At 49.4% G+C, this 23,720-nt stretch overlaps 2 protein-coding genes across 10 annotated transcripts in view; both read left to right on the top strand.

The window, feature by feature from the left end:
* The window catches only part of LOC137794283 (R3H domain-containing protein 1-like), a 37,436-nt gene extending 21,482 nt beyond the window's left edge, over positions 1–15,954 (top strand). For 4 of the 8 annotated variants that reach the window (XM_068591017.1, XM_068591019.1, XM_068591016.1 and 1 more), the window contains 19 exons: positions 38–178; positions 314–422; positions 615–710; positions 1,085–1,110; positions 1,421–1,474; positions 2,255–2,487; positions 3,030–3,299; positions 3,736–3,884; positions 4,155–4,277; positions 4,929–5,324; positions 5,427–5,553; positions 8,172–8,329; positions 8,758–8,891; positions 10,566–10,669; positions 12,023–12,207; positions 12,801–12,960; positions 13,403–13,500; positions 13,599–13,683; positions 14,651–15,954. In XM_068591017.1, the coding sequence (XP_068447118.1) occupies positions 38–178; positions 314–422; positions 615–710; positions 1,085–1,110; positions 1,421–1,474; positions 2,255–2,487; positions 3,030–3,299; positions 3,736–3,884; positions 4,155–4,277; positions 4,929–5,324; positions 5,427–5,553; positions 8,172–8,329; positions 8,758–8,891; positions 10,566–10,669; positions 12,023–12,207; positions 12,801–12,960; positions 13,403–13,500; positions 13,599–13,683; positions 14,651–14,967 (2,965 nt within the window). In that variant the 3' untranslated portion in view covers positions 14,968–15,954. Of the gene's footprint in view, positions 1–37; positions 179–313; positions 423–614; positions 711–1,084; positions 1,111–1,420; positions 1,475–2,254; positions 2,488–3,029; positions 3,300–3,735; positions 3,885–4,154; positions 4,278–4,928; positions 5,325–5,426; positions 5,554–8,171; positions 8,330–8,757; positions 8,892–10,565; positions 10,670–12,022; positions 12,208–12,800; positions 12,961–13,402; positions 13,501–13,598; positions 13,684–14,650 lie in introns of those variants that run through there. The other 4 variants (XM_068591018.1, XM_068591022.1, XR_011078292.1 and 1 more) reach the window with 4 other exon arrangements.
* Positions 15,955–16,319: 365 nt separating this feature from the next.
* On the top strand, positions 16,320–19,221 carry LOC137794082 (uncharacterized). Of its 2 annotated transcripts, none has more exons than XM_068590681.1 (3): positions 16,320–16,596; positions 17,166–17,260; positions 17,463–19,221. In XM_068590681.1, exons 1-3 carry the CDS (start codon positions 16,395–16,397, stop codon positions 18,717–18,719), a joined length of 1,554 nt encoding a protein of 517 aa, XP_068446782.1. In that variant the 5' UTR covers positions 16,320–16,394; the 3' UTR covers positions 18,720–19,221. The 2 variants fall into 2 exon arrangements, with proteins under 2 accessions (XP_068446782.1, XP_068446783.1); XM_068590682.1 differs by having other exon boundaries at positions 16,491–16,596; positions 17,081–17,260.
* Positions 19,222–23,720: the final 4,499 nt, after the last annotated feature.

The following is a 23,720-nucleotide window of genomic DNA, read 5'->3' as shown; positions in this document are numbered from 1 at the left end:
CATTGCTGACGACGTCATGTTGGTGGTCTCCCTCTAGGAGCCATAAGAGGAAGTTCCCGCCCATGACGTCCTACCACAGGATGCTGCTCCACCGAGTGGCCGCCTACTTTGGCATGGACCACAACGTGGACCCCAGTGGGAAGTCCGTGGTGATCAACAAGACCACCAACACCAGAATGTGAGCCCCCGCACCGCGTCCACACTCCCGACGGCACTTTGCACACTTTGCTTCATCGGCCGACGTCGCTGTCGGCATCTGCCTGAGAACACGTGAACGTAACCCGCCGGCCTCCTCTCCCCCTCTCGCCGACAGACCCGATCAGAAATTCTCAGAGCACATCAAGGATGACAGGGCGGACGACTTTCAGAAACGCTACATTCTCAAGCGAGACAACTCCAGCTTTGATCGCGACGACAGCACGGTAGGGTTTTTTCTTCTTCTTCTTCTTCTTCTTCTTGTGTGTGTGAATGTGTGTGTGTGTGTGTGTGTTTTTCTTCACCAAGCTGTCACTTTTATTTCTGACATGTTGGTAAGAGTGGGACAATCTGGCGTCCCTGACATAGTTGTGTGTGTGTGTGTGTGTTTGTTTGCGTGTGCGTGTGTCGTCCGCCAGATTCGAATGCGTTTGAAAGCTGACAAGAGGAGCAAATCGATGGAGGAGAGGGAGGAGGAGTACCAGCGAGCCAGAGAAAGGATATTCGCACATGATGTGAGAGCTGTTTGTGTAGGCGGGGGAGGGGGTGGGAGAGAAGGGGGGAGGAGGAGGGGGCGGCATGTTGCACAAATCTTTGTGTCGTCTCTATTCATGTGCAAATTCAGTCGCATTTCTTGCTACCAATTACCGCCGCTGGATTTATGAATTTTCTTCCCTCTGATGTTGCAGCCAAATCTATTAAGTCCAAATTTATAAGCAGGTGCAGCGAGGTCCGCGGGCACGCTGTCAGCGCGCCATCACATGTTTCCCCGTGCATTAATAAATCCATCGGCGCCGTGGCCAAAATGATCACAACACGAGGAGAACATGCAGAGAAGAACAAACTGAATTGACTGTGATTTTTTTCTTCTTTTTTCCGGCCCACACAGGGAGATCACTTCATACTAGATCGGAGGTAAGTGGTGACATCACACGACCGTGTGCCTTTGCTCCGCCTCTCCTTGACTTTGTTTCCTAAGAAAGGTGCCATCTAATAAGGATGATACATTGCCAGTTAATTGGCCAATAAGATCCTTTTTAAAGGGTAGCTAAAGCTCTTCAGATGGCTTCTCCGTATTAAATGACCTTCCATCACTTTTATATTCCAGCCCCTCCCTCATGGACTCCACTGCGTCTTGTTCTTTTTATAAAATGGAGGATATCTCATTCTGCCAGTGCCTGTTCTCTCTCCGGTAACACCTCTCTCTCTCTCTCCTTCCCCTCAGCGCTCAGGATGAAGGCGCATGCATGAGCACCCAACAGAGGCGGCAAATGTTCAGGTAGGTCTCTCTCCCCCCTCCTTCCTCCTCACCCCACACACCCTCGTCACACATCGCTCAGCTCCTTTCAGATGGCTGCGACCGCAGGCGGAGAGAGCCCTTTGAATCGCCGTGCGCCTTAATCGGCTCGCTCAGGAGCAGGAGTGCTGATCTGGGGATTTGTTTGTTTTTTTTCCTGCCGCTCGGGGGGGGAAAGCTTCTGTTAAATGGGATTTTTCTGGCCGTGTGGGCCGGCCTATTGCAACCCCAAAGCTCGCCGATTACACCGTGAGGTTTCTTTTTTAAATCTCTCCTGATCGCGCTGCAGTCTTGTTCCAGTTAAATCTACATTGCCGTCCGCGTTTCTGGGGTCATAGGTCGAGTCGTTTGAAGGGCTTTAAAATGTACAAATGCATTTGTTATTTCTTATTAACAGTTTTACGCAGCTGTCTGGTTTAGTGTGTTTTAAAATTTTTCAGATAGTTGGATTTTAGCACTGAATCTGTTTTGATAATTAAGCAAAAATGCTGAAAACATCTCAACTAAATGTCTTTAATTTGAGTATATAATGGAACGATTTTATAATTTCTGGACAATTAATGGACCAAATGATTGTGTCCTGTGAAAGATCAGTGATGTAAATCTTTCTGCTGTACGACAGGTTGCCGAGTCTAGACTTGGGTTTAATATTATTTACCTTTTTCTTTGGAGCGTTCAACATTTACAGACAAAAACTGAGCTGTTGTTTCTCATTATGCTCGCACGTAAACATGCAATGACACAAACGCCGTCCTCCTCCAGGTTACGGGCCGGCCGGTCGGGCGCCAGCCGGCAGAGCAGCTCCGAGACGGAGACGCTGCCGCGGCACGGCGAGCCGCGGCCGTGGAGCAGCACCGACAGCTCGGACAGCTCCAACCGCCTCGCCCCGCGGCCCGCCATCACCAAGGCCAGCAGCTTCAGCGGCATCTCCCCGGGCCTCGTGCGGGGCGACAGCACGGCCAGCAGCAAGAGCACCGGGAGGCTCTCCAAGACAGGCGAGTCTGGCGTTCTTCTATTTTCTGCCAATCTCCCGCTGTGCTCTCCTCGCCGCGCAGAGGGAGCAGCAGGCGTCCTGCCCGAGCGGCTCTCCGAGTTGTTTACGAGGCGGCTGGCTGCACTCGACGTCGTGTCTTGGGATTAGGAGTCGAGTTCTGCTGCAGTCGCCCTGCAACTAGCGTTAAAATACTTGGTTTCTGCGTTTCATGATGTACTTTCAAACATCATCTTTCAGTGTCCTTTATTCTGCATCCAGTTGTGGTAAATAAGCACTTTTTCCTCGAGTATTTGCAGCGCTAGTACTTTCCCTGAGTATTCCCTTTTCCTTGCACTTTAAGAAATAAATGTTGCCTACTGTTATTATTATACAAGGAGAGCATCGAAAACTAATTTCTCCATAAGCGGTTGCATCTGGAGACCAGAATGCGATGCACCCGCGAGAGATGATGTTGCAAGCTTCAACCAGCACTCCTCCTCTCAACTCTGAGACATGTGGGGAGCAGATGATGATCTCGTTGTTTTCCCGCCTCCTCCCCTCAAGGCTCAGAATCGTGCAGCAGCGTCGGCTCCTCGTCCAGCTCGCTGTCCCGCCCCCAGCTGCCCCTCCCGGGCTCGGGCCCGTCCTGGTCCAGCATCCCCAGCGCCCCTCTGATCCACCCGGCCGCCGACACCAGGGGCTCGGGGCACCCCGAGATGATCAAGAGCGTCCCGCCGCAGCCCCCGTCGGCCGCCAATGCAACCAGCTACTACGTGTTGCCGCTGGAGGCCTCAGGGATCCCGCCCGGCAGCGTTCTGGTCAACCCGCACACAGGTGGGTGAAAGAGTTTGATTTCCAGGACTCCATTTCACGGCCAATCAAAAAGGCCCACGAAGGCACGGGATATTTTTTTTTCCTTCCTCTTGTCTTGTAAATTCCTGGTTTCTCCCGTGAATTATTCATGTGTTGGGGACCGAAAATACAGTTTGGCACAGGACTGCCCTCGGTTTGTCCGTCAAAATGTGTTGCAAAGCGCGCTGATCAAAATGCACCGAACAGATGGCAGGAATCTGTAAATATTCATCGCCGGCCAGTTGTAGGCTTTTGAGCCACAAACTTCAAGGTTGTCGCTTCCTCCCCCACCCAACACCTCCCCCCGCTGCCTCTCCCTCTCATGGACCGTGTCCACCAGCAGAATTCATGTGTTTTTGTTTGACGCATTGTTGGTGTGCGTACAAATGCTTTGTCTCCTCTGAATTGAATCGGACAGGCAAGCCTTTCATCCACCCCGACGGCAGCGCCGTAGTTTATAACCCGGCCTCCGTCGGCCCCGCCGCTGCCAGGAACCCGCAGCAGGGCAAAAGCGCGCAGCAGCCCACCCCGACGCAGCAGCAGCCGACCAACCACCTCCACTCCCAGGTCAGTGGGCGGGGCTACATGTTCTTACTCGTTCCTCATACTAATTAATTCATTTCTAACTCTCACTAACTAAGTGTTGAAATGGGAGCTGATAGCAGGAGCTTCAATTAGTTTGATAAGCTACTTCCACCAAGAGGAAAGTTGAGACGTTTCTGTTGTAACTAAACTAAACGGTCAGTCAAGGCTCCCACCATTTTTTACCGGCTTCCTTCCTCCTGTCCCTCTGTCCATCTCTTTCCCCTCCCTTTCCTTCCTTCCTTCCTTCCTCAGCCGGTCTGTCCTCCTCTCCAGCTGTCCTCTGAACCTGTTAACAACCCGCCGGTCTCGTATCCTCTTCCTCCTCTTCCTCCTCCTCAGTTCCTGCCTGTCTGTCCTAACCAACAGTACACTGTGGTACATAACTCCTTTCTTCCATGTAATTGTCCTGTCAGAGCAGAAAGTTATCTTTCTTCTGTTTTAACAATATTAGGCAAGAGCTCTCCCTGTGTGTGTAACTGGAGGTTTGGCTCTTATTAATGGTATCTAGCATCATCTCCCCGTCTCAAACTTCAAAGCGCGCCTCTTATTATTCCGCCGCTCAACTATTCAGTGGGCGTTTCCCGTTGGAAAGGTGTCTCTGAACCCAGCCGAGAGCCGCTACCCACATATATAGATCATGCATTCGCTTAACCTCATTTTTGACCTGGTTTGAGTGAAAGACATGCCTCTGCGACTAATTACGCCCGTGGAAAGTTCCATTAATATTTAACTCATCACCAGATGTTGGCGCTGAATAATCCATGGCTGAAAACACCACTTTTCTCCAACAACATGTCAGAAGTGACCCGGGCTGGCGCACCGCGTCGACGTCGATAAATAGCTCGCTTTGGACTCTTTGTCCCCGCGGACCCGGGTCAGATTTAGACGCCCCGCGTTTGTTTAAACCTCCAAGTGAAAGTCAATTTAGCAAATGTCTTTGCACTTAGCCGACTGTCGTATTGATCGCCGCTCCAAAGCGGCTTCAACGATTTTGAGACGTCCGCTAACTCTGAATCCTCTCTCCAGCCCGACGCCCTCGGCGCCCAGTTCAGTCACATGACTCTGGCGCAGCAGCAGTCGCCCGGCGATGGCGGCGCTTCGGCGGCGGAAGCCCGGCACTATTCCGCCGTGTACCACCACCACCACCACCACGCCTCCCCCATGGTGCTGCAGGGAGCCCCGCCGCAGCAGCAGCAGCAGCAGCAGCACCACCAGCAGCAGCAGCAGGTTGCGAGCTACATGGTAGCGGGGCCATCGGGAGGGCACCCGGCGTTGCTGCAGGGTCAGCCCGTCCCGCTCCCGACCCCGGGCGCCAACCACGCATATCCCAGCTCCACGCCGGGCCCCGCGGCTTACCCGGGGGCCGCGCTGAACCAGCAGCTGCTCCAGCAGCACGCCTACATCCAGCAGCCGGTGCAGCAGGTAGGCGCCGTCGGTCCTTCCGCTTCTCTGGCTCTCGCCAGGGGAGCGGCGTCCAACGCGCCGTCGCACGCCCCTTGAGTTTGTTTGTCGTGTCTTCTCCAGATGGCGGCGTGCTACTGCTCGTCGGCCCACCACCCGCACTGCTCCGGCCAGCAGCAGCACTACCGGACCCCCGTCAACCCGCTGCCCTACAACTGCCCTCAGAGCCAAAACCTGCCCCAGCAACAAGGTACGAACACTTGTCATTCTCTTAAGAGATAATCTTATTATTTTCACAGTAATAATTTGGGTTGAATGTGACAATTGAAAAGGTGAGGTCACACTCCCGAGCTACGCTCAGACGTTCAAGGCCCCGTTTAAACCAAAAAATGGTTGTTTTACACTTAGATACACATAAAATCTCATCAAAGTTGTGTTTCATGACAAAAAAAAATTGCTAAAAATGAGAGACCAAAGCTCGTTCAGCTTCTTCAAGCGTGGCTTTGAAATATCTACACGGTGGATCAGCAGACAAATCAAAGGATGTTTTAGGTCTGCGGCCTCTGATGTCAAGCGACTGCTTCTCCCTTGAATCTCAGCCTCCCCCATATCACGAGCCTAAATCAATAGACGTTGACTTCCCTCTCTGAGATTATTTGTTGTTCTTGTGTGTTTCTTCACAAGGGAGTCCGACGGCTCTGCCTAAGGACAAACAAATCCCCCTTTTCTGTCCCGTGTTTGTTTTCTTTTGTTTCTTTTGCGAGTTCACACGTCTCCCCGGGAACCATCCACTTGATTATTCTGTTTTTCCTTTCCCTTCCACCACCACAGGAGATGAGATTGTTAGCTCCTGCTCGCTCTTCTTCTCACGCACACACACGCTCTCTCTCTCTCTCTTAACTGGATGCGATGTCGCCCACGATTGCGACTCGTACGCACGCCGCCGCGCACGTCTCTCTGCGAGTGGCTGCGGCACTATTCTGTCATCTGTCGCCTGCAAATGCGGCTTCCCTGCTGGGGACCCGGGGAATAAGACGGCGGACAAATGACGCTGACCTACAAAGGCAAAGGACAGCAATTATTTCTCAGGGAAGCGGAGGAAAAAAATGACTTCAGTGCCTCGTTTTATTTCCTCCTGTTTTTCTACATTAATTACCCCCTTCCCCCAAAAAAGATATATATATATATATATATATATATATATATATATATATATATATATATATATATATATATATATATATATATATATATATATATAAGACGACTAAAGGTGAAGATATTGCAGCACCGGCTGTGCACATTAAATAAGTAATCAGTGGGGATTCTCCGGCGGAGCGGTCGGGGTCCACAGAGACACCTGTGAACGTTTCCAGCGCCTTGCATCAGACCGCTACAGGGCTCCGGCTGCATTCACGGTCATTCTTGGGGAAATGGGCTGGTATTTATTCTACGCGGAGCCTTTGTCCTCCTTCCTCTTCACTGTTCGGTAATGATTGAGTTCATTCGTCATCGGCAGGGAGGAGAAGGCGAGCGACCTCGTGGAGAAAAAGGAAAAGCACCTTTTCCTCTCAAGCCAGCAATGAAAACGCCATCGAAATTGAAATGGTGCGTCTCCAATGTGAGGATTTGCTGCCTTACATTCATATTTTTGGGCATAAAAGCGAAACTATTAGACGAGAAAGGAATCGGCAGATTAAGTCAAATCATTAGTCGCAACCCTAATCTTAGTGTAAGAAAAAATGTCACTGCTGGAAGACTATATGACGTGTTTCAGTCAAACTTAAAAAGGTTGATGAGATACTTTGAATGGTTCCTGGAAACAGTTGGAACAGCACATAACAGCCGTCCTCTTCGGGATCTGAAGTGTGATTGGATACCGGCGAGGAAGCGCGGCGAGCCTCGAGAGGCGGGATGCGGGGCCGGGACGCTGTCTGAGAGGCCTCTATGTATCTCACAGTGAACCGGTCTCTTTTTCAGCCCCTCACTCTCCTCAGCTCGCGGGACGAGGAGCGACAACAAGAAGGAACATCCAAAAGTCCCAATCTGCCCAATGGAATAAATAAATGAGGCGAGGTGGGGGTGTTTGATATTGCCGTCATTTCACGCTCGATTCGTGAGTGAAGGTGGGAGACGAGGTGGATAAAAATAGTCCCTCTCCCTCCCCACCGGCTCGCCGAGCCACTCTCATTGTCTAGTTGTACTTTTTTCTCTCCCAGGGCTGCAGACGGTAAAGACACCTTCACAAAAGGACGTCCTCTCCTTTTGTCCATTGGATTAGTGTGTGTGTGTGTGTGTGTGTGTGTCACGAGGGACAGTATTTTTCAGATGTCTCTTTTTGTCACCTTGACATTTAAGCGTCCGATCTCTTCCCCTCCGGCGAGGAGCGAGCGACGCCATTTTAAGGCCACGCGACGGAGAAAAAAAAAAAAAACAGGACGTCTCGGCGTGACTTTGTGTCTCCTGTGTGTTCATTTTCTGTCTCCAATTGTGTTTTTTAAGCAGCACGCTAGAAAGCGTGCAGCTTTCTGTTTACCCCGCTGACCCTAATCACTCGTGGAAGTGGGCGGCCGGACCGCTCGGGGGTTGCAGGTTCGGGCGAAATCAAATATATTGACTTCCTCGTTCATCCCCGAATGCCTCAAACCTGCTCGGCTGTCGCAGCGCAACGCCCCGACTTCCACCGCCTTTCAATCCTCCTCTTAGCTCCTCTTTCTCCTCCTCTTTTTCCTCCGATGACGACGAGCAAATGTGCCTTTTTGCCAATGAATGTGGATATTAATGGCGGCGTTGTTATCGTCGTCCACTCCAGCGGTCTCCGTTCCTCTGGTCACGCCGTTTGTGCTTCTCTTCTCGTTTCCGCCTCAGTGCACCAAGCCATGATGCCCAACCCGGCGTCCAGCTACCAGGCCATAATGGGAATGCAGCCAACATCCGGCCTGGCTCTCACGGGCAACCAGCAAAGCAATATGGGCAACCAGATGCAAGGCATGATGGTCCAGTACCCTCAAATGCAGTCTTATCAGGTATTTTTTTCTGCAAGCTTTCCCCTTTTTTGATTAAAATTACCAGCGTAGAGGTGAGAGAGAGCGTTCCAAAATAAAAGCGTGCGCTGGGTACTAATGGAGGAAACCAGCGCTGACTTTTGAGTTATTGGTCCTCAAGATTAAGGAGAATACAAAGCGATGCTGAAGTGGTTTCAAATGTCCAATAATGAGGAAGCGGAGTGCACATTTAAAACATATGCTGCTCTTATTTTGATTATCAAAGCAAGAGGAAATCTAAAAAAATTGATTTGTGTCCTCTGTCTTGGTTATAGTTATTTTTTAACGATCGAACAGTCACGTCCTGGATTTATCTAATAAAGTCAGTTTTCTTCAGTGCAGTTGCTTCATCTACCTGCTTTATTTCCATGTTCACCTCCTTTCCCCCCTCCTCCTTGTTCCCCCTGCAGCAGGTTTCTGTGCCACAGCAGACGTACCAGCAGCCAGTGTTTGTGTCCTGTCAGCCGGGGCAGGGCGCGGTGGCGGTGGCGGGCATGCAGCCCTGCTACAGCCTGCTCCCGCCGAACCAGCACACCACCATGAGGTACGGCGTCCAATCGCCCGCCGACGCTCTCCGCGCGTTACTGCGGCAGCAGAAAAGAAAAATGAGATGTGTTTTATGATCTCGCTTGGGACATTTTTATTGAGACCGGAGTACGATGGTTCAACGTTACATGTACAATTCCTTCAAAATAAAAGCACCATTTTCATTTCAAAAGGTTTCATTGCATTCATAGGTCACACTGCATTGATACTTTATGAATATATGAGCGTAATTACTTCACCTTGTCATTGCACACTTATGTTTTGTATTTCTTTCACGACCGAGTTTACATTGATCCATTTATTAATCATGCCCAAGGGCTATTAATAAGTCCTGATAATAAACCCACTCCTGATTCATGTCCCTCCTTTTTATTAACGGCAGTCGCTAACGGCTGAAGTAGCTTCAGATGAAACATTAGCTCGTCCGTATGTGAGCTTCGTCCCAGAAACCGCTCTGCAGGTACGTGACGCTGGAGCCGCCTCTTATTCATAGAGCTGGCGGTGAATCCCCAAAGCCTCCGAGTCAAGGTCATCTTTACTCACAGTGTGTGGGGGAGGGAGGGGGCTTTTTTGGTGACCCGGCTCCGCTGGCGCCTGACGATCGTCCTCTCAAAGAGCCTTTTCCCGTCTTCCTCCGGTACCCTGCCGCTCGCTCTCATTAGAAGCTGATTGATAGAACTAGTTCACAGAAAGCACAACATGTAATTAGCTCCTACCGCCGCGGACCCGATCAATCTGGATGCCGGTGAGGGGAGCGCCGCCGGGACGCGCTCGCACACACGACAGACGCCAGACGTGAAAAACAGCCAAGCACCGTAGTCATCACCTGCAAAAAGAACAATACACACACACACACAGGGAGAGAGAGGGAAGAAGAAGAAGAGGAGGTCACCCTCTCTCGTTGTCCCAGCTGTAAAACGAGGCTGCTTTAGTAGGGCAGCCGGCTTGGAAAACTGATTTATGCGGCAGCGTTTTCGAGCAGCTCAGCGATCTCCCATGAGGCCCGGCTGTCCACCTGCAGCCGGCTTTCTCACCAGCTGGACGCGAGTCCCTGCAGGCGAGGTTGCTTTACAGAGCCGAGCGCCTGCTTTGCAGATGGAGTTGAGAGTAACATTTCAAATGTAATACCCCAGCTGCAGGGAGACGCACACGTCTGTGCCGGTTTTAGAAGTCCTCTAATCACAGCGGCGCGAGCATCGTGTTGGACTCCTTTTCCTCCAGGCGCTGGAGGACCAGAAGCTCTACTGCCGCCGACAGATTGGACAACATTTAAAGGGAACGTGTGAGGCTCACTTATAGGTTTATATTTCTGTTTAGGGTTTAGACAAGAACATGTCGCCATGCTTTAATGTAAAAAAAATGAAATAAACATTATTTTTCTCACACTGTCCGTCTTAATAAACCTGTCTGAGACGCTCCGTTTCGCGCCTGTCTCTTTAAGAGCCATCCCGTCCCCAGTCTGCTCTGAATACACAGGCTTACCTTTCCGAAGGTAGTCTGTGGGCTAGATATTCTAATGAGCCGACATGTGGCACAGATAGGAGAGACGAATCTGATTGGCTTGTTGAATCACATGTTCTCTGATCCTCATCATCCCTCCATCTTTTGCGGTGAAGAAGGCCCTATTTAACGCGCTGCAGAACTAAAACGCTTCCTGTGTGTTCTCTCGCAGTTCCACGGTGAGTTTCCTGCCCGCCCAGATGATGGAGCAGCTCCAGTTTTCTCAGACCTCGTCCCCCTGTGTCTCCCAGCAGCACCCGGGCCAGCAGTATGCAGGTAACGCCCCCCGCCCCAAAAAAAAAACACTGCCGAATCTGAGCTCCAGATCCAAACGCACAGCGAGGCGATCTCTCTGTGTTAATATTCACAGATTGTGCTCCCTCCACAGCCTCGACCCCGCCTCTTCATAATGAAATCATCTTCCCCGGGTTTACTTTGCCGCGGCAGAAGCGTGATTAAATTGGATTTTTTTTTTTCTCTCAAAATGAGGCGTGCAGGTCGACCGCTGCGACCGGTACGTTGACAACCGCTCAGTCAAAATGTTTGGCAAAGCGAGGGAGGAAAAAAGAAGTGAGACATCGCTGATGAAGTTGATGTTTTTGTTTCTTCAACTGTCTTCCTAAACAAAACCACACAAATAAAGACGACTCTAAAGAGAACTTATTTGATATCGTCCATGAAAACGCAGCTGACTGTCGGTACAGGTCTGATCAGCAGATATGTGGACGACGGCGACATATTGGTGTACTTCTAAGAGATGCATAGGTTAATCATCCTAAAAAAATAGGGGGGGAAAGCGTCGTTTGTAGGGATAAAAGTCCCCGTAATGAGCCGTCTTCTCATGCGCTGGCCTTTGCGAGGGCTCAGAGCCCGGCTGTCCAGAGGCCCGGGTGGGGCGGCCTCCTTGCTAATGACCTTTATTATTCATGCCTGATTATTATGAGAGGGGAGCCATCACTTCCAGCCCCGTCGGTAATGAGGTCAGACGAAGGTCTCACCCACAGCGGCACCGGCAAACACTTTTAATTGGCCGGGCCGGGGCCAGAAGTAATCCGCCGATTTTAAGTCCAAACATCCATTGTCCTTGCAACTGTTGTCGGGTGACGGTCCATAAATCAACAGCGGCGTCGGCTGTGCAAATGCTACGGCACGATTTCCATCTAATGCGGCCTTTATGTAAACAGAAATTAATTAGATGGATTTTTTTTTTAATTTCTCACAGAGCAGACGGTTCTTTGATTGTTTTAGTTTGTTTTCTTAATTCGCATTAATGCGTCGCCAACTAATAAGGTAATTGGATCGCCAGCATTATCGGAGGGTTTTCTTTTTAGCAGCGAAAGGAGAATGCACCGTTAGTGCTTCATGTGGATGCGGCTTCATAATCAAGGCTCTTAGAAGCTAAATGCTCAGCGGCTGCGTAGCCAAAAAACAAAAGTGCTGAAAAAAGAGCTTTTGGGGCGAAAAATGAAAGAGCATTTAGTCTGTCAGCGTACTGCGGTGCATAAATGATGTATTAAATAAAAAACAAGCAGTATTAAGTGTTTTACCGTGTCTGCCTGACCTCATTTGCCTCTTTTTAACACTGTTTCCCCGCTTTTATGTCTTTTTCTTTAATGCACGTTTGTGCAGGGTTGTTACCCTCGGCCCCCGGCGGCGGCATGGTGATGCTGCAAATGACGGCGCCCTCCTGCCAGCAGCCCCGGGCCCCCTCCCCCTGCCAGCGGAAACAGCCCGGCTACAAGCACCCGGGCCCGGAGCACCAGCGCGGCGGCCGCAGGCTCGCCGAGCTGCCCGCGCCTCCAGACAGCGCGCAGGTACAAACGCAGCCCACGTGCGTCGGGCGGCGTCCGGAACGCTCAATGAAAACGGCCTTGGCGAGATTGTATTTATAACCTTTTAATAACCTTCTTGATGGCGCCTCGCTCGGCGGCCCAGAGGTTTTGACTTGACAACGACAATTTCCAAACAATGTTAAATTAAATTATGAAATTGCTCAGGTGGCGTCCGCCGCGCGGGACAACACGGCATGTGTCAGGAAGCTGAGACGCACACAAGAAAAGCAATTTGAGAGGCAATTTATTTTGGTTGTCTTGAGCCTGACAGTGACGGGAGAATTGCCGAATTCCTCCTGCGGGCGGGTTAAATGTCGCAGTAAACGGGGACTCCGCAAATGAAGTCGCTGGCGCAGGGCGTCGCCTGGAAACGAGGAGGAAATAGTCCCGAGCATTAGGGTGCAACGCTACATTAGGGGGGACTAATGGGGATAGAACGGCACATTAAAGCGCCGACTTCGAGGGGGAGAGAAACAGCGGTTGCTTTTTTTTCATTTTCTTTATTTATTTGTTTTGAATGAAAGTGTCTCTGTGTTCTCTCCCCTGCCGCCTCACCGCCGGTGTGTTGCGTGTAGAGCAGCCTGCCCTTGTCCCCGGCGCTCACTCCCTCGCCAGGCCAGCCGCCCAGCTTCAAGGGCCTCCCGTCAGGCATCTCGTCCATCCCTATCATGGCCCGCCACCCGCTTCACCCGCACCACCCGCCGCTCCCTACAGCCTTCTGCCACAGTGGACAAGGTCAGAGGAGCACGCAGCCGCCTCACACACCAATAGGAAGAGATTCACATCATATCAGGATGATCAAAACTTCTGGAGGTTTAATTCTGCCTCAATCCTGTTGCGCGCAAATATTCTTTTGCACGCATGGTAAATTCGTAGGTAAATTCTGATTGGCTGTTATCTGCTACTAGGGAGGTGTTATAATGACAAGCAGCCACACTTAAGTAATTTACACAGTTGTGATTTAATATTTTGTGTCAAACTTAGTTTGTTAGTTTGCACTTTGATTAGCTTGCATCCAGTCTTAGCAGCTAGCTCGCTATCCTTGTAAGCAGTGTCTAACTAAGCTCCAGACTAACTTACAAATTATTTAGAATGTATTTTTGTTTGCTCAAATTATTATTTAAATTTCTTTCTATATAATTATAATAATAACTATTTGTCTGTGTGTGACGTTTAGGTGAAGCACACTACTCTCTACTGGGCCAACCTCTGCAGTTCAAACCCTCCATCAGACCGCCGCTGATCCACACTGCCCACATGGTGGCCAAACAGCAGGTCAGGCGCGCACAGAAGTCCTGTTGGACTGTCCCTCCATCGGTCTTAAAAGTCCCTCCCTCCACTGATCAGCTCACTGTTTCCTCTTGTCTCCTCAGGCTCCACTGGGGGTTTGGCGTAGCGCTCACGGGAGGAAGGCCAGCAGAAAACCTCTGTCTTCAGATCTCAGTGTAGGTGAAGCAGGTAATAGGAAGTCCAGAGGGAGGCTTGAGTTTAGTGAACCTCGAGCTAACGGCGGCCATATTTTTTTATTTTATCAGCGGCCCTGACCGAAACGTGGCCCTCCCCGTCCAGAGAGAAGCACCAAAGTGATTTTCTATGTTAGCTAGAAAACTCAAATGGTTTGGAAACTTGCTTCAAGATTCCATCTCGTGATAAGCTCAGCTGCTGTGTCGTCTATTTAGCAGATTAACTGAAATAACGTCAGTTTTTTCTTTTTTTTTTTGTGCGTGTGTCAAAATGTGCTTGCTTGCGCTCCCGCAGCTGCGGAGGAAAGCGTCTTGTTTGTGAATGTAAGCAGAATAAATTCACAGACGGGGCAGAATCCACACCTGGCTGTGCAACCTGCAGCCCCGGCGGTATTTGTGCCGAGAGAAAAAAAAAGTGCTGATTATTTTGAATATGGCGTCTAGTATTTTTTTTTTTTTTAACTTGCCGATGAAGTGTTTCATTTTTCATTATTTTTTTTTTAATATAATTTTTTTGCCTTATTCAGGTGCTTTTTGTTAACAATCCCATTTGTACAATCAACAAGGAGGACGGGGGCTCGTACGCAGCAGGTTCAACACTGCGCTGCCTCTAAAATGTCACGCAGTCTGGGAAATAAGAAAAGCAACCTAAAAATGTAACCTATCAAAAAATTGGTAAAAGAAAAAATCTTTGGATGTTCAACCGACCTTCCACCTGAAGCTGTAGAGCTGGCAGCAGTTTATTGAAGCCTCCCGATGGTGCAGGTCTGACTTTTCCAGTTGTTTTATTTACTGGCGCTGCTGCTCACAATGCGCTGTGTGTGTGTGTGTGTGTGTGTGTGTGTGTGTGTGTGTGTGTGTGTGTGTGTGTGTGTGTGTGTGTGTGTGTGTGTGTGTGTGTGTGTGTGTGTGTGTGTGTGTGTGTGTGTGTGTGTGTGTGTGTGTGTGTGTGTGTGTTGCAGTGAGCAGTCAGATCCTGGAAGTGACGGATCCTCCGGCGGGGATTGGCTGTACAGGCTCCCACCACCTCCTGGAGCTCTGCAGAGGGGGCGAATTGATCCAGCGGCTGTCGGACCATCAGCCCCGGCTGCGCAGCGCGGCCAGAGACGCTCCCGGCGGACGCCTGGCCTCGTCATACTCCATCTTCGCCGTGCTACCCCCCAGATACGCCGCCCCGAGCGCCGCGCTCCACCGCGGCGGCCCCCAGGCCACCTTCGAACTCAGAACTAGCGGCAGACGCACCGGGGAGCTGTGTGGCTCGGACAGGGCCGGCTCGTAGCCGCCGTCGGCATCTCGAGGGCGTCTTAAGGAGCGCCACACGAACGCACATCCAACCACCTGCCTCTGCTGCCTCAGCCTGGACCGTCTCGGTTCAAGTCCCAGACTCTGTCCAAATAAAAACAAAAAGAAACAACAAAAAACGTATCAAATGTTTGGAGAATGAACGTTCACATTTTTTTTTTTTTGCTGGCCGTCGGGGCCCAGAGTTTGGTTTTGTTTCTGAAATGCGTCCGCGGCTACTGAGCTGGCCCCGTCTCTATTCTAAAGAAAAATAATAATAATCTAGTTTGCTGTTCAAAAGTGAAAGTGTTTGGAGAGCGAGATTCCACTGTGGCTCTTTTTCGATAGCAGGCGATGACACCACATCGAGTTGAACGTACACACAATCTACCAGCTTCTAGTTTCGAGATCGTTTTTTGTTCCAACTTAAGACGACGTGAAATTGGGGCTCCGCACCGCATCGAACTGAGCATTCACATCCAAGTGTTTTCTTTTATATTTTATTTAACACTCATCAATAATTCCACCATCCGTGTCCCAGCCACTGACTCGTGACACTGAGCGGCATTTCTCTCCGACAATAACACTCAGCAGCACTTGTACAATGTTGAGCCCATACAATAATAAACACTGAATAATAGATATACTACCTGAATTATTTGAAGTCACTTTTATACACAGTGAATGTTGGATTTGCACTGAAGTGATGAACGAGACGGAGTTTTCATCGGTGTCGGCCTGGGTTTTCTTTCATTTACCCCCTCGTACCCGTTTGTTGCACTCAGCCAGGCCACTTTCTTTTATATTTAATTCAAATGTTTATATGCACAAGAGAAATGCAATCAACTTTGTCACTACTTGGCTTCTTTTTTTTTGAGTGGGGGGGTGTATTTGTGTGAATCATGAGGTGTTCCTTTGTCTGGTGTGGCTTTTCTTTCTTTTCTTGTTTATTTTTTTTTGGACTCTAATAAATGTTTGCACCACACGTGTCGAAAACCCTTTTTTGCATTAATATGAAAACTGAGGGCGTATTGAAATGTTTCCTCCAGAGCAAGATGTTCCTTCAGTGTGTTCGTGGGTGGGGGAGCAACATTATGAGGCAACCTTATGGAAAACGTTGCTCTGGGTTTGTATCTGCCTTTAGGGCATTGCAGAGATATTTGCTCTGCATACCAGCCTCATTTTCGTCTGCATGAAATTAGCCATTTTGAATAAACAGTCTCTGGGTGAAATGTAGAGAAACAGAGACCCCGAGTGGACAAATTATGTCACTACACGTAACACATGCACGCCAGGGCGAAAGTGAAAGTGAACACACGACTCTAGGAACTTGTGTGAGTGTTTATAGCAACGGTTAGGTCCGTTGAGAAAGCGCGCGCTAGCTGTTAGCTGTTAGCTAACGGCTGCTAGTCTCCAGGGCCCGTGATGGAGACCGACCGCTGCGGGGGAGAGGCCCGCACGGTGGTGGTGTCCGGTGTGCCCGACGCGTTGCGCCTCGACAGGATGGTCGACAAGCTGACTATTCACTTCCAGAGCTGCCGGAGGAGTCGCGGAGGAGACGTCGAGGTGGTCAGTTATCCCACCAACATGGACGGCGTCGCTTTTGTCACTTTCGACAAAGCTGAAGGTAAATGGACCAGAGCGCCTGTTGGTTGCTCCCCTTTCCCTCAGATCTAAGCAGAATAAGTTAATAAGTTAACGATAAACGGGTTAACTGTTAACACGCCGAGCTCCATTGAGAAAATGACACATTTTAAGTTAACTTCCTCGTCAATTGGACCCCAGTTTGTGCCTCTCAGGTGTATCGTTGCGTTCAGTCACAGAGCGGATGAGCAAACACCCGCCATCTTTGATTTATTGACGCTTATTGGCTGCGACTGCAACGTGAGGGGTTCAGACTGAGGCCTCCTCGCCTGTACATCCAAGCGCATAAATGCCTTAAAACAACCGCAGTCGTTGTCAAAAGCGTCTTCTGTTCTCATGCTCTAATTGGCTCCCAAGGGGACCCACTTCCACGGTGTGTGGAGAGCTGAAGTGTGGCTCAAACGTGTATTTCCATGTTTGACTGGCCGATAAGTGGTTTAATTCACGTTTAATTCACCTTATTACAGTCTCTCTGACAGCAAAGAGGCTTTATGACGCAGTCACCATCACGCTGATGGAGATTGTTGCAGAACAGTTCAGTACTCTCGGCAGATGCAGAAAGGGTGGTGCGGAAGGAGCGGCACATCATGATGGACGGCGAGTTCCCCCGCGACTACCGCCTCACTGTGTTCCCCTTCACTAGAGACGTGAGTGCCAACTTCACTGAGTTTCGCTTCTTCTTTACTTTATATGAGACGAACAATTTCCATTTACTTGAGTGTGTGTTTGTGCTGTAGTCTTTTTTAATAGTGTGTGTATGTATATATTATGTTGTGTGATGTGTCGAGCTACTTGGACCTTGAATTTCCCTTTGGGGATCAATAAAGTAATTATCTATCTATCTATCAGGTGTTTGTGTACGTTCCCAGGGCTACGGTCGACCTCTCCGTGTTCGGCGGAGATCAGTCAAAGATGATTCGGAGTCTGCGGTCGGCTCACAGGTCGCTCCGTTTCCGGACTTCCGTCCAGCACATGAAAGCTACCGTTGAGGGGCCCTTCTCCGCCGTCCAGGCCCTGAGACAGGACCTCATACGCGGGGCCGGCCAGCTTAAATCCACCGAAATCTCGGCCCGAGCTGTCGCTGGCAAACTGAGAGAAACCCCTCTTAATCCGAGGGTGATATCTCACCGCGAGGTTGTGGGCTCTGTGAACTGCGGGGTTTCTGAAGCTCAACCGGGACCAAATAGCTCACCCTGTTTATCGCTGCCGCCGCAGACCACAGGAGGGGCAACCGAAGTCCAAAGCCCGCTCTCAATTGGGAAAGCTCGAAGCGCTTCCCCGAGGCAAAAGGTTTCTCGTGAGAGCTCAGAACAAGAGCCGAGCGCGCGGTCCAGCCAGGAAACGTCCACAGAATATAGGACAGAGCTGTCGAAGGTCGACCTCGGGCAGGTGCTAAATGCAGGGGTTAGATCTTCCTTATCAGGTCTGGACCAAGCAGAGGATGTATCAGCAACAAAGCCAGGAGTGGACGGCACCAGACCAGACTGGAGTTCAGCCTCCAAGGTCGGAGGAGAGAATCCGACGGGCTCCTCCTCCTACAACCCTACAGACTATCTGGAGGATCCGGATCAGAGCGGCTCATCCTTCAGCGCTCAGACACTGCGGACCAAAAATGTCCCCACGTCCTCCAAGAGCGACGTGAAGGACGCAGAGCGGCTACCTGAGGGGGATGAGGGGGACGCGTGCGTCTGGGTCGACTCGTACACGTACAGGTACATCGAGAGGTTTGACACAGGGGAGTTGAACAGGTGCTTGAGAGGTCTCGAGGCGCGCGTCGAGCTGCAGGGCGCCGACCTCGCGCGGATATCGCTGACCGAAAGGCAAAGCTCCAAGACGGGCTCCAGGGTTCGGCGGGCGTCGGAGGACCTCAAGGGCCTGGTGGAGCATTGGCTGCAGATATTGAGAGTTCATCGGATCGACCTGGACAAGGACGGGCCGCCCGGTAGACGGACAGTAATTCAAATCTGCGACGACGTGAACGTGCACTACGCGGACGTTCTGTACCTGTTGGAGGACTCCTGCGTCAAAGTCATCGGCCCCTCAATCTCAGGGCACCTGTTCTGTAGCAGGCTGAAGGTAGAGTTGCTCTGCTCGAGGACCCTTTGAAAGTAAACGACGGGGGCGTAAAGACACGGGTGTGGTACCATCCACAGCCACAGGGTGGTGCAGTTGCGCTGCGTGTCAAACAAACGATCTACAAGACCACAATGGTTTTAATTCCTGTTTCACTCCCACGGTTGTTTTTGAAAGAATTGTTGCTAATGGTTGCAACTTTAGAAAATAATAATACTTACATAATTACATATGTACGTTAATTAATCAGACATCTAATGTTAGTTCTTTTATTAGATTAAAAAAAATCCAATGCTTTTTCCCTTTGTCTCTATTGTGACGCTTCAGTTCAGATTATGTTTGGTTTAATAATTAGGTCCTTAAACCACCGGTGTTTGCACACGATTGTTCTCACAGCAGTACAGACAAGTCTTAATTAACCTCCTCACTTCTTAATCACAAAAGGTAATTAAAAGCAGAACTGACGGACGACAACTTGTCTCATGTAATCACATCTCCCTGTTCATTTGTCCACCGATTTTATTTAATCATTCATGAGCAATAAATCATTTTCTTTGAAGTTTGTTGTGTTTTTAATCAAAAAACTGTTTGTGTGTGTCATGGCAGACAACCAAGAAGTAGAGCACTTCCTTTCAAAAGTTTTTGTATTGCATATATTTCATTAAATACATTTTTAAAAATGGGGGGGTGGGGCTGATAAAAATGCAAATTCTCCTTTTGGCAGCTTCATGTTAGTTTTATATGTTAGTCTATAAAAATCCCACTGCAGCTGTGCTGCGAGCAGGATCTTGTACCGGCGTTGGACAGCAGGGGGCGGTATGGCGCTTCCTCCCGCATGCTGGACTGATTAAAAATAGAGATGCTGGAGCTGCCACAGTCCTGTTCAGCGGAGCTATTATGGAGGGCTGGTTTGGCAAGCTGGGTGCAGATTGGCAGGCAAATGATGTCAGTTGGACGTCCCATTATACACCCTACCCACACACACACACACTTTCTCCAAGGGAAATACTGATCCGTACATGTGATGTGTGAAGATGCTCAGTTAAATCTTTTCCTTTTTTTCTCTCTCTCTCTCTTTCTGCGATTATTCAAATGAGCTCGCCCCACAGCCTCGATAATTGATTCATTATGTAAAAATAAGCCACACAACTATAATGAACACACAAACACAGACAATCACTCATCTCCCCGACACACACACACACACACACACTCTGGGTTGTTACCATAGGAACATAGTGGAAGAGGTTGCCGAGCTGCAGCGCTGGGCGTCGTTAGGGGGAAGCTCTCCAACACAATGAAAACATCCAGGAGGACGGAGGAATGACATTACAGCGGGAGGACCCTTCATGGAGACGAGCAGAAGAGAGAAAGCTGCCTCTTAACACCCCGACCCCTGCTGCCCCTTTGATGCCACGTCTTGAACAATTACCCATCACCCGGGTGGGGGCCGTCGTTGTTAAATGGAAAGGAGGGGTCAACGAGCAGAAAGCGTGGATTTTTATTTTATCCCGCTCCTCCATTATATCCCCTTTCATCCTTTCTCCTCATTATGCATAATGTATAATTAGGTAATTGCATTTTTTGAATAATAAAACGTGTGACTTTCAGGATGGAGGTCAAAAACAGCAGCAGGCCAGGAAAAGGAAGCCAAGCATGTTTCCCTGGGGGGGCGGGGTCTGCTGTGGATAAGAGCTGTGATTGGTCCACAGGCGGATTACTGAACAAGCCTATTTATTTTATTTTTTATATAATTAAAAGTTATATCTACTTCTTAACGTAATTGTTTTACACAAATACACATGTATTATACATATTTTCCCTATTAGCTTATTTTATCATTGCACAAGCAGATTTCACCTTTGGTTTCTCTACGTTAGAGTAGTGCATTAAACAACATGCTAACGGCCACCTAGCTAGCGGTAATATTTGCTAGCATTGTGATTGGTCACAGAGCACACGTGACCATGAACATGCGCTGTGATTGGTCAGTGGGGCAACGTGACTTTTATCCACCAGAAAACTAGCTTGCTGAACTCAGTAGGAAGGAAGGAGGAAGTTGTTGGAACATATTTAGAGAAGCAATTACATTTTATATAGTTAAGCTTGGTGTATTCATTTTATACTCTATGACTGAAGGAGTAGATTTTCAGGAAAGGTTAGAAACTTTTAGCTTCAACCTCGAATCAAAAAGCTAGCTTGCTGGTGGATGATGACACCTTTCACACAGAGGATTACGGGAATGTGGTGAGTGAAATGCTGGCTTTGTATCTTATTTTTATGCAAACTGCATGTACAGAAAAAAGCAAAACGACTACAGAGACATAAAACGCATTGAGAGAGCGTCGTAAAACAACCACAAAGACATGCACGACAACAACAACAACAGTAAAACAAAACATTTACAAAGCAACAACAAGACATGATTACAAAAGGTGCTGATGTGTAGGAGGCCCGGGGAACACACCATCCCATCTGCGGCGCACCAGTGTGAACGCTCGCGCCGTCGTGTTCAGACTCACACGTTAGAGGTCAGAGGTCGTGCTGACAGCCAGCAAAGCCTCCGCGTCACATTTCTTCACAGTGAGAAACGAGGGCCGCTGGCTGATGAATGGTCTTCTCCAGGCGACCCGCGTGTGCGTGTGTGTGTGTGTGTGTGTGTGTGTGTGTGTGTGTAGCAGCCACAAATTGCATCTTAATGATTCTCTTTACAGATCATCACCCTGCCCGGGAGGGGTAAGGTGGGTGGTGATATGAGTCCTCTCCCCTCCCCATCCCTAAATGTGGTATGGGTATAAGGGAGTTGTGATGGAACGGCCTGGGGCCAACGGACCAAGAAAATAGTTTGTGTGTGTGTGTTAGCTGTGGAAAAAGGATGAATGGTGTTTAATTGGTCTCGCAACTTATGACCCAGAATGCAGACGGAGCTAGTCTCCTCTTGAACGGCACAAATGTGACCCTCGTGTGACTAATGATGAATGTGTGAAGTGTGTGTCTCTTCAGATTGATATCACATCTCCGAGCTTTCACTCTGAATACTTTCCCAGTCACATGACCTTGCACCTCCCTGCACACCCGTCCCTCATTCCTGTCGTCACACACACGATACCCCATTACCCCCGCAGCACACACACACATCTATCATTTTATCTTAATATTTTGCTGCTGCTGTGTAGCTCTAGTTGAGGACGCTCAGACATTAAGGCCTCCGCATTGCAGCGACGCGGCGCCACATCTGCTCAGCTTCACTTACGAGCCGATGCAGGAAGTGTCGGTGCAATTATCAGCCCCTCCCTCCCTCCCTCCACCCTGACCGTTTCAGAAAGCGCTTGCAGAGAGCCGGGTGTGAGGAAGAAACGTGATTGCCTGTTAAACCTCCGACGCCGCAGGCCACAACACGCGGGTGACACATGCGGGGTTAAGAACTATTGCTTTACACTTGGATGTTTAGGGTAAAGCTAGCTGTACACAATCCATGTTAGAACATCAGTGGAAACAATGACTTCCTATGGATGCAAACCATGGGACCTTTAAGTCTCATACGAGCGATCCAGATCTTCATGTGACGCCTTCTGGCGTCTAAACTCTCTGGTGGATTTTTGCCTAATGGTCGAACTGCCTCGCTGTCTGCAGCTGGTCCAGAATATCATTTGATTGGTTATGCCGCCTTGTGGGAGAGCTCCTCAATTTCAGCCCTCGTCGCTCAGCTCCATTAGCTGAACAAAAGACACCAGAGGAGGCACATTGCTCAGGTGGCCCACAGATGTGTGTGTGTCTCTGGATGATTCGAGGCACTCTGTCTTATTTTAAGCCGCGCGCGGAGGCGAAATAGGTCCAATAATTGAGATTTGTGTGAAAAGCACCTGTGCGATTTAACGGCGCCCCCGAACATTAAAACTGATGGCTGGCGCCGGTGGCACTATCTCGTATTGCCATCCATCATTACACACGCCACATTGACTGTGATAGTACCCGGCGCTGATGAGATCTGTGAAGGCTCACACGTCACATGGAATTGGACCCCAAAAGAAAAAGTGAGAACTTTAGAGAAATCCCCCCAAAAAACTAACACTAGAATCATTTTAAATAAAAAGATTTCCCCCGTTTAATTCATGACGCCGGCTCGCTGTCTGGTCAGAAGAGAAGCGACAGATGGAGGTGAGAGAGAGATTTTTAGAATACATCAGTGGTCCAGTGAGCCAACAGGATGCGTTTGCACGTGCAGTTGTGTATGTGTGTGTGTGTGTGTGTGTGATGAGTGCATTTGTATGCTGTCGGCAGATGAAATCAGTGGCGTGGGGAAGATGAATGGCGCCGCCTTTAAGTGAAAACGCTCATGCTTTGGACAAAGTGCACAGATACACATCCAACAAAGGAAGGACGACGTTCACCAACATGAGCTTGAGACCAGCGGGTCATATGTTCTGATATATAAAGATATAGACACATTTTCAGCACACACACGTTCATTGACAAAGCACTTAGAAGCAGCGTCTCCTCATCTCCGAAGCCACTAAAAAAATCAAAACTCCTCGGAGGCTGACCGCATACATGCTACCTAACCTCGGAAGAGAGCGACCACACGCTGATTTGATTAGCCCCACTCGAGTCTTTAAAGGTCTCCTGGAAATGTCAGCAGAAATCCTCAAAGCGCCCGCCTCCTCCATAAAAGCTTGATCAAAGGCATTCTCGACATACCGCGCCCTCTGTGGCGTTCGCTCACGGGTAAAAACGGCCGCATCTGCACAGCATTATTGGTTTTTATGGTAGTTTTATAAGTGGAGACAGACCCAAATCGGGGATAGACAAGTGACATTCTCTCTTAACTGCAGCCCCTCGGCCCACCAACCCGCTGCTACATTTTGCGAACGCGTCGCATGGACTCCTGTACTTGTTTTATGAGGAACTCCACTCCGTTTGGCTCCCAATATCCCCCGTTAATGCACTTTCTCTGTGCGTTTCCGCCTCGGCAGAGCAAGTAGTCCTCAGTTTTGTTCTCATCCACCTGGACAAATAACAAATAATCAAATAATC

This window comes from Clinocottus analis, unplaced genomic scaffold (genome assembly GCF_023055335.1).
Source record: "Clinocottus analis isolate CAN_PGR_092001 unplaced genomic scaffold, fCliAna1.0.p SCAF_24, whole genome shotgun sequence".
NCBI classification, from domain to species: domain Eukaryota; kingdom Metazoa; phylum Chordata; class Actinopteri; order Perciformes; family Cottidae; genus Clinocottus; species Clinocottus analis.
This window is presented reverse-complemented; position numbering and strand designations above follow the sequence as displayed.